We start from the raw sequence: 16,692 nt of genomic DNA, 5'->3' as shown, positions 1-16,692 counted from the left end.
ATATATATATTATATATATATATATTACAATACATATCAAAACAGCTTTGGTAATAGGCTACATATTTGTAATAGAGGTATAAAGTTCATTGAATAATAGTAATGGAATATAACATTGTTAGGAATATAGGTGAGTCAACAATGGCTAAATACATCCAATTCGATTTTCAGACAACTTGTTATATAAGGAAGAGAATGTAATGAAAAATGAGAGCATTGAGATTGTAGTGATAACAAGGGCAGTAAACAATTTTGAACCATATAACAAAAGCAAGGGAGACAACTTTAATTTCCATTTTTTCTTTTCTTTTCTTTTCTTTTTTTTTTTTTTTTTTTTTCTTTTCTTTTTTTTTTTTTTCTTTTTTTTTTCTTTTCCTCAATGTAAAATGAGTTGACGCAGCAGAAATAGGTGAAGACCGATTCGATATTTGGCAGGTATGGTTTTCGGCTGATTTAATCTTCGTAGTTGTTGGGGGGGGGGGGCAATATATAACTGATTTGATTTCTGTAGTGATTGAGGAATACCGCAAAGTCAACTGTCATAGGTCAATCAAAGTATTTAAAGATTACCAATAAATTGAATTGTCATAATGATTGAAATATATAAATGATTCAGTGTTCATAGCGATTGGGAAGTTAAGCTGATTCAACACATGAAAGTAACAATGATTTCTTTTTTAATTCCAATTCATTTCCTACAACTCACAGTAACAAACTCCTAACTTTCATGCTGGGGTTCCTTCTGATGTTGGTGCTGGGGTTCCTTGTGATGTTGATGCTGGAGTTCCTTGTGACGATGATGCTTGGTCTTCGACCAAATTCTGTTCTCTCAGGGATTCTTTACTCCGTCTGAAGCCATAACCAAAGTAAACGAGGGAACCTGAAAATGAAAAAAAATATTTACAAACGAATTACAATTCAGATTTCCTTTTTTTTTTGTTAAAGGTGCAGGAGTGGCTGTGTGGTAAAGTAGCTTGTTTACCAACCACATGGTTCCAGGTTCAGTGCCACTGCGTGGCACCTTGGGCAAGTGTCTTCTACTATAGCCTCGGGTCGACGATGGAAACAGAAAGAAGCCCGTCATGTGTGTGTGTGTGTGTGTGTGTGTGTGTGTGTGTGTTGTGTGTGTGTGTGTGTGTGTGTGTGTGTGTGTGGTGTGTGTGTGTGTTGTGTGTGTGTGTGTTTGTCTCTCCAACATCGCTTGACAACCGATGCTGGTGTTTACAATGCCGTATATATATATATATATATATATATCAGTCTACCTCTGTGTGTTTATAGCGTACTGTTCTGTGATGGTAAGATCAACAAAAAAAGTACTCCATCTGGTGAGAGATTAATATTCAATAAATGCAATACATGTTTTTTTTTATGCGCTACTATTAGTTTCATGTGCTGAGAACATGCCAAACATTGTTTTATAACATGTCTAACATCTCAGCATAGTCATTATGCATAGTCCGTTATGCCATGTGGGCTGTGCCTGATGATGAGTGTACCAAGACGTCAGATGTATTATAAAACATTGTTTGGCATGTTCTCAGCACATGAAACTAATAGTAGCACAAAAACATGTATTGCATTTATTATACATAATTAATTGTTATATACAGGAGCAGGCAAAGTAGGTATACAGAGGCATACAAGGGTGGACAAAAGTAGGTATATAGTTGCTAAATATGAGTGAAATATTCTATCCCCAAAAATCAAAAGGACTTCCAATGAACTAGGCATCTCTCTTAAAATTCGGGCAGGTTTCTAAATAGCAAGCTCTGTTGTTTTCTAGAATTTTTAATCCCATGTTATATTGTACAGTATTTCTTTCAATAACCATACACATTTTTTATTTATTTATTTATATATATATATTATATATATATATATTAGGTGCAGTAGTGGCTGTGTGGTAAGTAGCTTGCTTGCCAACCACATGGTCCAGGTTCAGTCCTACTGCATGGCACTTTGGGCAAGTGTCTTCTACTCTAGCCTCAGGCCGACCAAAGCCTTGTGAGTGGATTTGGTAGACAGAAACTGAAAGAAGCCTGTCGTATATGTTTGTGTGTCTGTCCCTACCACCATCGCTCGACAACTGATGGCGTGTTTATGTTCCTGTAACTTAGTGGTTCAGCAAAAGAGACTGATAGAATAAGTACTCAGCTTACAAAGAATAAGCCCTGGGGGTCAGTTTGTTCGACTAAAAGCAGTGCTCCAGCATGGCCGCACAAACAGGTAAAAGGTATAACCAATGTTGTGGAGGCACATGGCCAAGTGATTAGGCTGTTGCACTCCCAATCGCTAAATCGTGGGTTTGATTTCTTGATTGGAGCAGCACAGTGTGTTCTTGGGCAAAACACTACTTCACGTTGCTCCAGTTCCCCTTTTGAGCAGGGGGCAGGGTATGTTAACCTTGATAGACTTATGAACTGCTTAGGTAAAAAAAAAAAAAAAAGAGTAATGAAAAGAACATTAAGCAACTGTGTACCTAGTTTTGTCCACCCCTGTAAAAATATTTTGATAAATTACAAGATTTTTTTTTTTGTCTACAAACCTAAAACTAGCCAAATTCCAAAACGGATCCATGCAGAAGATGGTAATTTGGTCACAAGAAACATGTTGAAACTAGCACTCACTTCTGAGAATACAGGAACAAACGGTACCTTAAAAATAGAAACAAAACATTAAAATATTTTCTTTTAAATAATGGGTTCAAATTTTGTTTGGGGGAGGGAGTAAGTCGATTAAATTGACCCCGAAAGGCAAAGTAAACTCAGAATTTGAGCTCAGAATGTGAAAACTGATGAAGTGCCACTAAGCATTTTCCTTGGCATGCTGACAATTCAGCCAATTGTCTTAATACTAACTTCAAGTTTTGGCACAAGGCCAGCAATTTTGGGAATGAGGTCTAGTCAATTACATTGACCCCTGTGTTCAACTGGTACTTATTTTATTGACTCCGAAAGGAGAAAAGTAACCTCTGTGGAATTTGAACTCGGAATGTAAAGACATGAAATGGCATTAAGCATTTTGCCCGGCATGCTAACAATTCTGTCACCGATTTATAATTCTAGGCCTTATTTCTACTTATGAAGGCATCCTTAGATTACCATCTGCATTTTAGGATTATGATGTTAATTTTCTTGAAGACTTATCCAATTTAGATTACATGAAAATATAAAAAAAAAATAGATCATCAAAACAGGCATGGCTGTGTGTTTAAGAAATCTTACTCCTCAACTATGTGGCCTAAGGTTCAATTCCACTGCATGGCACCATGGACAAAGTGTCTTCCTTCAACCATGGCACTCCATTGGTTAAGACGGCAAGTGTTCCAGTTGATCCGATCAATGGAACAGCCTGCTCATGAAATTAATGTGCAATTGGCTGAGCACTTTACAAACACATGTACCCCTAACAATTCTCAAGGAGATTAACATGACACAGAATGTGTATATGCGCCACAATAGTTCCAAGATCATTTTAGTCTGCAAAAACTGGGTTAGCCTTGAGATGAAATCAGTTACTTACCTTGAAATGTACATGTTCCTGGTTTTGTGGTTGCCTGGCAATGAGGGCCAACAAAATTATGATAACCAGTGACAATAGAGAAACAATAACAACCACCCATGGATCGATTTGAAGAAGCTTTTGCTCAAACAAAGAGACAATGCAGATGAGAACAACAACGACAAAAGCTGAAAAAGAAAATGGAGAGAAAATCAGCTTCATGAGTAGTATAAGACTGTGTGGTGTTTGTGATGTTATGGGCTGTGATGAGCTATGTGGTATTGGTGGAGAGGATTGCAGATGAGGTAGATGGAAGCAAAGACTGCAGGGACCGGCGGAACAGCCACAGGGCATGCGTGGGCAGGAAGCACATGGGGGAGTTCGAGGAGAGACAGCAGCATGCAAGGACGTGTTGATTTCTTGAGAGAGATCGCTCATCCCACCTAGGTCAACAGGTAAGGTCTCTGTATTTCTTTCACCCATTTGCTTCTTTTTCTGTTGCCTTTTTCCTCCATCACACAACAGACTGTAGCAGTCAGTATGGTAGGGTAGGATACAGAAGGCTTTTGGCATTAAATAGGACTGTAATGGCTAGTGGTATTTATAGGATTAGTGTGTGTGTGTGTGTAAATATGTATGGCTGTGTGGTAAGGAACTTGCTTCCCAATCACACGGTTCCAAGTACAGTCCTACTGTGTGGTACCTTGGGCAAATGTCTTCTATATTCTCAGGCCAACCGAAGCCCTGGCTGGATTTGGTAGATGGAAACTGAAAGAATTCCTTGTGTGTGTATGTATGTATGCTAGCATAGAAAGCGGACGTTAAATGATAATGACAAGACATAACTCTCTGCCTTTCTTGTTAATACAATGAAACAACAAAGGCTTCTTTCAGTTTCCGTCCACCAATCCACTCACAAGGCTTTGGTCGGTCTGAGGCTATAGTAGAAGACACTTGCCCAAGGTGCCACACAGTGGGAATGAACCTGGAACCATGTGGTTGGTAAGCAAGCTACTTACCACACAGCCACTCCTGCACCTTACAATAGCCAGTTCTTCTGGTCAAACTATCATATCTCCAGCTGCTTCAGATGCCAAGATATCAAAAATTGTCAAAGTGTTGTAACTATTTTTTTTTTCCTCGGAAGCCCAGGAGTAGAGTACAATTAGATACAAGAGCTTGGGTCAATGAAGATTAAAGCAGAAACATAGCTGCAAAATACTACAATCTATCTGGCTTTCAACGATTTAATTTTTCTGCTCAAAAGACCAGATGGAAGCTAAATTTAGATACAGGAAGTCAGGTTTGCGAGGATTAATGCAGAATCGTCTTTGGAAACCAGATAAACTGCAGTTTTTATTTTTTGTGTGCTCAGCAGACCAGACAGAGGGTAAAGTTAGACACAGGGGCCCCAGGTCTGAGAGGGTTATGGCAAACTTATGAAAATATTGTGCAAAGGGTTACAACTTACTTAATGAAACAGAAGCAATCAATGCAACATGTTCTGTAGATTTAGTTGGAAGTGTAGAGTTGGGGTTAAACCATCTGTAGAATTTAGATTTTATTGATTCCCTAAGAAACACCGACGATTCACTGAAAAGCAAAAATATATTGTTTTGTATATGGCAAAAGTAATACAATATTCTTTTACTAGCTTTAATCATTATACACTTATTTTTTTTATCAAAGGGCCATGTTAGTTTATACTATAAAGCAGGGGTTCTCAACTATTTTTTTGTTACCTATGGGCCCCTATGATTACTATTTTATTCTGGTGGACCCCCATAGCCATTCAATGTTTAAAAACTAGTTTTATAGAAGCATTTTTCAAGGTTGAACTATGTAAAATGCTAAAGAAACCTAGCTATCTGTTGCAATAAATACCAACACATACATCATCATCATTTAACATCTGTTCTCCATGCATGCATGTACCATGTTTTGGAGGATGGAATGGGAGACAGGTGATTAAGGACAGCTCGGTGATTAAGGACAGCTCGGTGATTAAGGACAGCTCGGTGATTAAGGACAGCTCGGTGATTAAGGACAGCTCGGTGATTAAGGACAGCTCGGTGATTAAGGACAGCTCGGTGATTAAGGACAGCTCGGTGATTAAGGACAGCTCGGTGATTAAGGACAGCTCGGTGATTAAGGACAGCTCGGTGATTAAGGACAGCTCGGTGATTAAGGACAGCTATCAAGGACAGCTCAGCAATTATGAACAGCTCGGCAATTAACAGCTATTAAGGCTATTAAAGACAGCACAGCGATTAAGAACAACTATTAAAGCTATTAAGGACAGCTCAGTGATTAAGAACAGCTGCTAAGGCTATTAAGGACAGCTCAGCAAATGGGGACAAAAAATAATTAGAATGCTTATGTTAGTATAAGAGCTCTAGTCTACCAACTTATCTGGTGCCCCTGGATAATGGAGAATTGGAAAAAACTCTTTGGGGGATGTATCCAATTAAAATATATTTCCAACAATAACAACTCTTGCAAAGGTTAAAAAAAAAAGGCTCAAATGTTAACTCCCTTACTCCTGTCCAAGTGAAACATCATCAGTATCAGTTGGAATAGACTCGGATGTCTGAAGTATAACCCTTCTGTACCTGGAGAAAAAAAAAAAGAAAGAAATTGCTATAAGTCATCTTGTGATCAAGGAGATTTGTGACCAAGTTAACCCTTTAAGGTCAGGTATACATAGCAAGTCTTTGCATGTGGAACACAAAAAAGAAAAAAAATACATAAGGCAAATGTGGCTTATATGCACCCGTCTTCATCACAATTTAGCAGTGTGTCAATAAGCCACACTCAACCTTAAAGGCTTAATAAGGTATCATAACTGTAGTCCTAGATATGAATTAAGGATGGAAGTAATGGATTAACCATTAAGTAAAATGAGGGAAGTGGGTTTATGGCACAAAAGAAATCACTAGGTAAAATAATATTTGGGATGTCTTATCTCTACTAAGTATAAAAGCAGCTGGATTACATAAGATTAAATTTGAAGACATGATCAAAAGATTTGCAATTAAAAAAAAAGAGAAAACTTTTCAAATATAAATAAAGTAGAAGTATACAAAAATAAACATTTTTGGTCTTACTGTTAGTTTTGTTTTTATAAAAATTTGTTTATAATTTGAATTGCATATTTATGGGGGCACCAAAATCTTTTAAGTCCTTAGGGCCTCTATGGGTCTTAACACCAAAAATTATTTACATCAAAAAGGTGCTTTTTTGGCTATGAAAATCCCTATTTTTTACAATTTTTTGACTGCTGTGTCACCATTTTTCAGTGTATTTCAACCAGGAAAATGTTCACTTAAAGAGAATAACAAGCTACATAATGCAAAATTTTTACTTTTCAAAAATTCCAATTCTAAAGGGTTGAAACAAACCCGAGCAACGCCAGGCGATACTGCTAGTTAATAATTAAAGTCAAGTGATATATAAAACTTCTGCTTTGTCCCATCAGAAATCAATGTGTTTAATACCCTCTTCCAACCTTATGGAAGCACTCCGTCGGTTACGACAATGAGGGTTCCGGTTGATCCGAATCAACAGAACAGCCTGCTCGTGAAATTAACATGTAAGTGGCTGAGCACTCCACATACGTGCACCCTTAACATAGTTCTCGGGGATATTCAGCGTGACACAGAGAGTGACAAGGCCAGCCCCTTGAACTACAGGTACAACAGAAACAGGAAGTAAGAGTGAGAGAAAGTTGTGGTGAAAAAGTACAGCAGGGATCACCACCATCCCCTGCCGGAGCCTCGTGGAGCTTTTAGGTGTTTTCGCTCAATAAACACGCACAACACCCGGTCTGGGAATCGAAACCGCGATCCTATGACCGCGAGTCCGCTGCCCTAACCACTGGGCCATTGCGCCTCCACCTTCTTCCAACACAGACAAGTAAAACAGGGTTATGGACATCGAACTACTTACCTGAGTACAGTGATGCTCTTGCTGACCAGCGTGTAAGCTAACAATGTTGCTAGAGACAACATATCGATTAATTGACCAAGATCAAAGATTGTAGAAATGATAGCTGAGAAAAAAAAAGAAAATTATTAAAAATAATTCTTTTGAGGGTTCAAATTTCATGAGCAGTCTTTAACTTTTTCCATCCAAAAGCCATAATGCTGCTCAGTCAGGGCTGAAATGGAGCTACACACGAGTATATAACACTGCAACATGTGCCAGATTTCAGGGAAGTCACAGCATGACATGTACCAGATAGCAAACAACACACCAGAAAATTTAAAAAAAGGTTACCTGCAAGAATTCCACACACCAATACAGCTAACCAAGGCGTTTTGAATTTATTTGAAACGGTGGAAAAATGCTTAAAGATGATGCCATCATTAGCCATTGTATACACGATTCTTGGAAGAGGAAACAGGGAAGAGAATATACTGAAAATAAGAAAGCAACATCAGAAGACTGAATGGTAGAAACATGACAAAATGGGAATAGCAATTATCAAAAGGGATTATTGAGGTTTCCTTTCCATCTTTAACCCTTTAGTGTTCAAATTTCTCTATTAAATGTAAGACTTTTTCACTCAGATTGTTTTGAATTAATCATGCATTACCTTATAGCTTTGAGGTTTCAATGATGTGATTGTTTATTCTTAGAATGTCAATGTAGGTTAGGTGTGAGAGGCTAGATATGGCCAGTTTGAATATAAAATATGTAGAATATATTGGGCTGGATTTGGCCTGTTTAAACACTAAAGGGTTAATCCTCTTACTGAGCAAATAAGATATCTGCTCAAAATTTCTTTATCCTTAACTGTGGAAAGTAGGGTTATATACCAATCTATCTTTTGTTGAGGACTGTCAGGTTTGAAACTCTCCTTGCTCCCCTTTTAGCTACAACGCTGTATAATAGAATACTCATGTATTAGCTGTTAATTTAATTTCATTTAAAAGAGTTCAAACCCCAATACGGGCGACCTTACTTTTCATCCTTTGGGGTTCAATAAAAAGTACCAGTCACATCATCCTCCTCATCATCATCATCGTTTAGCATCTGTTTTCCATGCTGGCATGGGTTGGATGGTTCAACTGGGGTCTGGGAAGCCAGAAGGTTGCACCAGGCTCCAATCTGATCTGGCAATGTTTCTACAGCTGGATGCCCTTCCTAACGCCAACCACTCCATGAGTGTAGTGGGTGCTTTTTACGTGCCACCGGCACAGGTGCCAGATGAGGCTGGCAAACGGCCATGATCGGATGGTGCTTTTTACGTGCCACCGGCACGGTGATGCCACATTGACGATAATCATCATCAGGTCTTCAGAGACCTGTCCATTTTCACTGCTTGGAGACTTCAACTCGATGTGGTTCATTTACATTGACTTAGTGGGAGTTCCAACTAGATGGACTCTCCAAGCAGTTCAAACGCACAAATCTCTGGTACCAAAAGAGGGAGCTGGACCAAGAAAAGGTTAATAAACACTGGTGTACATGAATTATAAGGAACTCGTGGAAGAGGGAGACCCCATGGAAAGGTGCTGGCGCCACAAAAAGGCACTGGGTGCTGGCTCCACGTCAAAAGGCACTGCGTGCTGGCTCCACGTCAAAAGGCACTGCGTGCTGGCTCCACGCCAAAAGGCACTGCGTGCTGGCGCCACGCCAAAAGGCACTGCGTGCTGGCGCCACGTCCAAAAGGCACTGCGTGCTGGCGCCACGTCAAAAGGCACTGCGTGCTGGCGCCACGTCAAAAGGCACTGCGTGCTGGCGCCACGCCAAAAGGCACTGCGTGCTGGCGCCACGTCAAAAGGCACCGGGTGCTGGCGCCACGCCAAAAGGCACTGGGTGCTGGCGCCACGCCAAAAGGCACTGGGTGCTGGCGCCACGTCAAAAGCACCGGGTGCTGGCGCCACGTCAAAAGGCACCGGGTGCTGGCGCCACGTCAAAAGGCACTGGGTGCTGGCGCCACGTCAAAAGGCAAAAAAAACCGGGTGCTGGCGCCACGGTCAAAAGGCACGGGTGCTGGCGCCACGTCAAAAGGCAAAAAACCGGGTGCTGGCGCCACGTCAAAAGGCACGGGTGCTGGCGCCACGTCAAAAGGCACTGCGTGCTGGCGCCACGTCAAAAGGCACCGGGTGCTGGCGCCACGTCAAAAGGCACCGGGTGCTGGCGCCACGTCAAAAGGCACCGGGTGCTGGCGCCACGTCAAAAGGCACCGGGTGCTGGCGCCACGTCAAAAGGCACCGGGTGCTGGCGCCACGTCAAAAGGCACTGGGTGCTGGCGCCACGTCAAAAGGAAAAGGCACTGGTGCTGGCGCCACGTCAAAAGGCACCGGGTGCTGGCGCCACGTCAAAAGGCACCGGGTGCTGGCGCCACGTCAAAAGGCACCGGGTGCTGGCGCCACGTCAAAAGGCACCGGGTGCTGGCGCCACGTCAAAAGGCACTGGGTGCTGGCGCCACGTCAAAAGGCACTGGGTGCTGGCGCCACGTCAAAAGGCACTGGGTGCTGGCGCCACGTCAAAAGGCACTGGGTGCTGGCGCCACGTCAAAAGGCACTGGGTGCTGGCGCCACGTCAAAAGGCACTGGGTGCTGGCGCCACGTCAAAAGGCACTGGGTGCTGGCGCCACGTCAAAAGGCACTGGGTGCTGGCGCCACGTAAAAAGGCACTGGGTGCTGGTTCCACGTAAAAAGGCACTGGGTGCTGGTGCCACGTAAAGGCACCCTGTACACTCTGCAAAGTGGTTAGTATTATGAAGGGCATCCAGCCATAAAAATCATGCTAAAATGGGAAATGGAGCCTTGTGTTCCCTACCCTTAGCAGCACTTGTCAAACCATCCAACCCATGCCAGCAAGGAAAACAGACGCTAAATGATGATGAACTGAGCAACTCTGATCTTAGGATTTACTCAAAACAGTGTTAACCTAATTGGGTCCGGGATTATACTTCAGTAAGTTTGTTCTTACCTGGTAGACAGGGCACACACAATGCCAATGTAGATGATAATATTGTAATGGCCCCAACCAACATACTCAAAGGCTTTGGTAAGTGGTGTGAGAGGATCGACAAGATAGTAAGGGCACATAAGGATCACCACAGCAGAAACCCCTACATACAACAATGTGATTATCAGCAGTGAAACTAGAATACTCAGTGGAATTGTAGTTTGTGGATTTTGTGCCTCCTCACCTGAAAAATAAACCAGAGAATTCATTAGGGTACGTTTGTCATTGTTATGTGTGACCGAACATCTTGTATGGGGTCTCAAGTTGGCTCGAGAGATTTTGTAGTGTCTTCTTTTACTCATTTCAGGGATTAAAATGTGGCCATGTTGGGGCACTGCCTTGAAGAATTTTAGTTAAACGGCATCAGGAAGGGCATCCGGCCGTAGAAAGCTTGCCACATGCATAGCACTGCGTATATGTGCATACATTTTTTGTAGGCGCAGGCATGGCTGTGTGGTTAGGGAGCTTGCCTCCTAACTACATGGTTTTGGGTTCAGTTCCACAGCGTGGCACTTTGGGTAGGTGTCTTCCACTATAGCCCCGAGCCAACCGAAGCTTTGTGATTGAATTTGGTAGGCGGGAGTTACTGCGTGTGTGTGTGTGTGTGTGCGTATAGCTGCTCAGTGCCTCTCGGAAAGAGAGAGAGGGAGGGAGGGAATTCAATACCAGAATTTTATATTTTATTTTAAGCTTGGCACTTATACTATTGGTCTCCTTTGCTGAACTGCTAAGTTACAGGAACGTAAACACACAAACAGTGGTCATCAGATTGCACCAAGAAAGTTATCTTCAATGCACAAGTCTGGGTAAGATTGTTTTCATTACCAGCCTCCCCCTCTCCATGCCACCAATGTCACCCAAGGGAAAGGCAAAAGTCGAAAGAGCTTGGCACCAGTGATATCATAACCCATTTCTACACCTGAGTGAACTGGAGCAATGTGAAGTGTCTTGCTCAAGAACACAACACACAGCCTGGTCTGGGAATTGAACTCACTACCTCATGATTGTGAGCCCAACGTTCTAACCAATGATCCATACAAACACACAGTTACGATGGGCTTTTTCAATTCCCATCTACCATATCCACTCACCTGGCTTTGGTCAGCCTGAAGCTATAGCAGAGCGAATGCCACCAAGGTTGACTGCCTTTCATCCTCTTGGGGTTGAAAAGATACTAGTCATGTACTAGTCATGTACTGGGAGTTAGTGTAAATGACTAATCCATTCACCCCCAAGACTGCTGGCCTTGTGCCAAAATTTGAAACTTGTGTTGAAGATCTCTACTTACCTGTTGTGGCAATTGTGTCGAACCCAACAAAAGCATAAAAACAAGTGGCTGCTCCTTTGAACATTCCAGACACACCATAAGGGAAGAACCCACCTTTTCCTGCGGAATATGCAGAAGCAATCTGAGAAAAGAAAAAAAAAAAGAAATGGTTAATGTGAGAGGGAGAGAGAGTTCTGAAGAAAAGAAGTGAGAGAGTGAGAGAGTAAGAGAGAGGAGAGGAGAGAGAGTTAGAGAGTTCTAGAGAGAGAGAGAGAGAGAGTCGAGGAGAGAGAGTCGAGGAGAGAGAGTTCTGAAGAAATCAAGTGAAAGAGTACTAGAAAGAGAGAGAGAGAGACGGGGAGAGAGAGAGAGAGAGAGAGAGATGGGGGGAGAAAGTTCTGAAGAAAACAAGTGAGTGTACAAGAGGGAGAGAGAGTTCTGAAGAAAACAAGTGGGAGAGTACTAGAGAGAGAGAGAGAGATGAGGAGAGTGCTGGAAAGAGTGCATGAACAAGAGCTGAAAAGAGAGATTGGTCTCCATAGTTAATTCAGGTCACATAAACTGCTTAATAAAACAACACCACCACCATTAAAATGGTGTACCTGTGCGCATGTTTTATCTCTTGTTTAAGCAGAACTTTAGTTGAGATGAAATAATATTATGATAGTAGTGAACGATGGTGTGGTGATGGTGGTGCTTCAACAATGGTGAAAAGTCAAGTCCTTTTACAAGTTAAAAAAAAAAGAAAAAAGATTTTAAAAAAATGAAGGTCAACTCATTCACCTCATTTTTGATAGTCCAGTTCTTGAAATCAGCTTTAAAGAATCCGCAGATGATGATAAAGCAGAGAACGTATAAATTGATTCCAGTGGCTACGTTGTTCACTATGGCAGATTCCTTCACCCCAAAAAGCAAAATGACTGAAAGACAATATGATTGTTTGCAACTGTTATTCCTTTGTAATTTAGATTTCAAGCAGGGCCAGATTAAGACCCATAGAGGCCCGAAGCACTTAAAAGATTTTGAGGGCCCCCCGTGACTGCTGAGGATATGCGTAAGCTCGCTAGAAATGAAGCCAGTATGCTCCGATGGATGTGTAATGCCGGTACTCACACTCGGCAGAGTGTAAGTACCTTGAGAGAAAAGCTGGACCTAAGAAGCATCAGTTGTGGTGTGCAAGAGAGACGTTTGCGCTGGTATGGTCATGTGGCGAGAATGGATGAAGATAGTTGTGTGAAAAAGTGCCACACCTAGCGGTTGAGGGAACCTGTGGAAGAGGCAGACCAGGAAAACCTGGGACGAGGTGGTGAAGCACGACCTTCGAACTTTAGGTCTCACTGAGGAAATGACTAGAGACCGAGACCTCTGGAAGTGTGCTGTGCGCGAGAAGACCCGGCAGGACAAGTGAGTCCACAACCCGTGGCCTTCTACATGGGATGGAGCCAGCCTACGTATGCATACCTTCCCTTCTTGGGACACAAAACTCTACTTGTGAAGACGTGTTGGCAAGTGAGGATCAGAATCGAAATCGATCAATGGAAATTGCGGATGTGCTACCAGTGCCGGTGACATGTCGAAACTCTGCTTGTGAAGAACCATTGAGGCAAGTGAGGATCAGAATCGAAATCGATCAATGGAAATTGCAGATGTGTTACCAGTGCCGGTGGCATGTAAGAGAACTTTCCGTTTCGCGACCGTTGCCAGCACCGCCCCGTTTCGTGTCCGTTGCCAGCCTCGCCTGGCCCTCGTGCCAGTGGCACATAAAAAGCACCATCCGTTCGTGGCCGTTTGCCAGCTCTGTCTGGCACCAGTGCGGGTGGCACGTAAAAAGCACCCACTACACTCACGGAGTGGTTGGCGTTAGGAAGGGCATCCAGCCGTAGAAACACTGCCAGATTTGACTGGGCCTGATGAAGCTAAATGATGATGATGATGATATATATATATATTTAATTCAAAAATATTTACAGTAATAAATCACGAAATAAATTTTCATTTTTCAAAATGAACACCAACATCAAAGTAAAAATCAAATGGAAATTATAGTTATGATACCTGTGCCGGAGGCACATAAAAAGCACCGTCTGAACATGGTTGATGCCAGCGCCGCCTGACTGGCGTCCGTGTCGGTGACACATAAAAGCACCAACCGATCATGAACGTTGCCAGCCTCCCCTGGCACGTAAAAAGCACCCACTACACTCATGGAGCGGTTGGCATTAGGAAGGGCATCCAGCTGTAGAAACACTACCAGATTAGACTGGAGCCTGGTGCAGCCTCCTGGCTCCCCAGATCCCGGTTGAACCGTCCAACCCATGCTAGCATGGAAAAACGGACATTAAACGACGATGATGATGATGATGATGATGATGATGAAACAACTAACAGTAAGATGGAAAGTATTGTTTATTTTTGTATACTTCCACTTGATGTATATTTGAAAAGTTTTTTTTTTTAAATAGCAAAACCAATTGACCAAATCCTCAAAATTAATCATCCATAACACACCCATTTCTATATATATGCAATTCAAATATAAACAAACCATAAAATATATTTTTCAAAACGAAACAAAACAGTAATCTGGAAAATTTTATTTTTGTATACTTCCACTATTTATATTTGAAGTTTTCCCTTTTTTTTTAATTGCAAAGGTTGATCAGATACTCAATGACACCATGAACACTTCGAAAAGGGATACCACATGAGATAGAGAAGGGATAAAAAAAATATGGATTGATGGAGTAAAGCATAAAAGGTTGGTGGGGGAGGAATAGGCATAAGCACGGCTGTGCAATAAAAAGTTTTCCCAACCACATGGTTCTGGGTTCAGTCCGACGGCATGGCTCCTTGGGCAAATTTTTTCTACTATGGCCGAGCCAAGAAAAGCTTCGTGAGTACATTTGGTAGAGAAACTGAAAGAAGCCTGTTGTATGCATGTATGTTTGTTCCCCACAGTGCATGACAACCAATGCTGATTTGTTTACATCCATGTAACTTAGGTATTCAGCAAAAAGAGACAACAATAAAATAAGTACTAGGCTTTAAAAAAAGAAAAATGGGGTCAGATTGTTCAACTAAAACTCTTCAAGGCAGTGCCCCAACAGTGTAATGGCTAAAACAAGTAAGAGATAATGGCAAAAAAATCTAGAATGAAAATTACCAATGTAACTATACAATGATGTAATGCAATTTATGATACATCATCATATGTCCATTGTCCATGCTGGTATGGGTTGGATGGTTTGACCGGAGCTGGTCAGCTGAGGGGCTGCACCAGATTCCAGTCTGATTTAGCAAGGTTTCTACAGTTGGATGATTTGACCAGAGCTGGTCAGCTGAGGGGCTGCATTAGATTCCAGTCTGATTTAGCAAGGTTTCTACAATTGGATTCCCTTCCTAATGCCAACCACTCCGAGATACAGTGTATAGCAATGAAGATGTCAATGTGTCATACTTACGTGTTAAAAGCATTACAATGGAAAATGCTAGAAAGTCAGGGTAACTACCAAAAATGTAGGACTTCATCGGTAGCACAGATTTTAAATATGCTGAGATATTTCCGTTAACCATACTATCGAAATTGGTTGTTAAAGCTTTCACATTACTGGCGACACCTGGAGATAGAGGAAGGAAAATGACAATAACATTAACACCACCATCATCATTGTTTAACACACTACTTACCCCACAGCCACTATGTTGGCGTAAGAGTGGCTGTGTGGTAAGTAGCTTGCTTACGAACCACATGGTTCCGGGTTCAGTCCCACTGTGTGGCACCTTGGGCAAGTATCTTCTAGATTTTGGAATTTAAGCTCAAATCATTTGAGTATTACTGTGTTCTTTTTTATATTGGACATCTCGAGGTCCCTTTGGTTGTGTGTGTGTGTGTGTGTGTGTGTGTATTAAATATATGTGCCACAGAATCTCCCAAAACTAAACACCAATATCTAAGTGTTATCTAAGCCTAATTAGATTATCTATGCAGAAAAATCAACCAATGCTAATGGAAGTAATCCTCACAAAACATAAATCCACAAACACTCACCATCTTGAAAATCTTTAGAAATAATCAGCTTACCAATAGCATATTCCAATATGAGACTCCATCCAACAATGAAGGCCAACAATTCACCAAGAGTTATGTAAGTGTAAGTATAGGCAGAGCCTGCGCGTGGAATTCTTCCTCCAAATTCCGCATAACAACAAGCTGGAATGATGACAGGGAAAAACATTAGAACAAAACAGTGACTGTAAAATGTATGCATGAGTAAAGGGACGCGTGAGCGAGGGGACGCTTGAGCGAGGGGACGCGTGAGCGAGGGGACGCGTGAGCGAGGGGACGCGTGAGCGAGGGGACGCGTGAGCGAGGGGACGCGTGAGCGAGGGGACGCGTGAGCGAGGGGACGCGTGAGTGAGGGGACGCGTGAGCGAGGGGACATGTGAGCGAGGGGACACACAAGCAAGGGGACATGTGAGCGAGAGGACACACAAGTGAGGGGACACGTGAGCAAGAGGACACACAAGTGAGGGGACACGTGAGCAAGAGGACACACAAGTGAGGGGACACGTGAGCAAGAGGATGCACAAGCAAGGGGACACTTCACATTTAAAGGTCAAATAAAAATGTAGGGAGAGACTAAAGTTTTCACTAAAAGCACCCATGACACTCTTGGAATGGTTGGCATTAGGAAGGGCATCCACCCATAGAAACAAAGCCAAAACAGATTGGAGCCTGGTGCAACTCTCAGGCTTACCAGTTCCAGTCAAACTATTTAACCCATGCCAGCATGGAAAGCAGACACTAAATGATGGTGGGTGGGTAAGGCCTGGCTTTGTCAGTCTGAGAACCCCTGATGTGGTGGAAAGATACCTTAATGCTGTTAAATTATTTAGTTACATGAAAACTGATTTTTTTTGTTTTTACCTGCAAGTAA

At 42.3% G+C, this 16,692-nt stretch overlaps 1 protein-coding gene across 1 annotated transcript in view; it reads right to left on the bottom strand.

Annotated features, from left to right (window-relative positions):
• Positions 1 to 412: 412 nt before the first annotated feature.
• LOC115224908 (cationic amino acid transporter 2-like) overlaps positions 413 to 16,692 on the bottom strand; it is a 21,371-nt gene continuing 5,091 nt past the window's right edge. Inside the window, exons 3-16 of the mRNA XM_036513565.1 lie at positions 16,683 to 16,692; positions 15,837 to 15,965; positions 15,217 to 15,372; positions 12,539 to 12,675; positions 11,777 to 11,897; positions 10,450 to 10,672; positions 7,783 to 7,922; positions 7,453 to 7,555; positions 6,045 to 6,116; positions 4,976 to 5,097; positions 3,526 to 3,692; positions 2,549 to 2,657; positions 800 to 880; positions 413 to 751 (exon numbers count right to left, since the gene is read on the bottom strand). The exon at positions 16,683 to 16,692 is cut by the window's right edge and continues 110 nt beyond it. Of these exons, the coding sequence (XP_036369458.1) occupies positions 726 to 751; positions 800 to 880; positions 2,549 to 2,657; positions 3,526 to 3,692; positions 4,976 to 5,097; positions 6,045 to 6,116; positions 7,453 to 7,555; positions 7,783 to 7,922; positions 10,450 to 10,672; positions 11,777 to 11,897; positions 12,539 to 12,675; positions 15,217 to 15,372; positions 15,837 to 15,965; positions 16,683 to 16,692 (1,596 nt within the window). The 3' untranslated portion in view covers positions 413 to 725. The remainder of the gene's footprint in view (positions 752 to 799; positions 881 to 2,548; positions 2,658 to 3,525; positions 3,693 to 4,975; positions 5,098 to 6,044; positions 6,117 to 7,452; positions 7,556 to 7,782; positions 7,923 to 10,449; positions 10,673 to 11,776; positions 11,898 to 12,538; positions 12,676 to 15,216; positions 15,373 to 15,836; positions 15,966 to 16,682) is intronic.

This window comes from Octopus sinensis, linkage group LG26 (assembly GCF_006345805.1).
Source record: "Octopus sinensis linkage group LG26, ASM634580v1, whole genome shotgun sequence".
Lineage (NCBI taxonomy): Eukaryota > Metazoa > Mollusca > Cephalopoda > Octopoda > Octopodidae > Octopus > Octopus sinensis.
The sequence above is the reverse complement of the archived record's forward strand: the minus strand, read 5'-3'. Positions and strand labels throughout refer to the sequence as shown.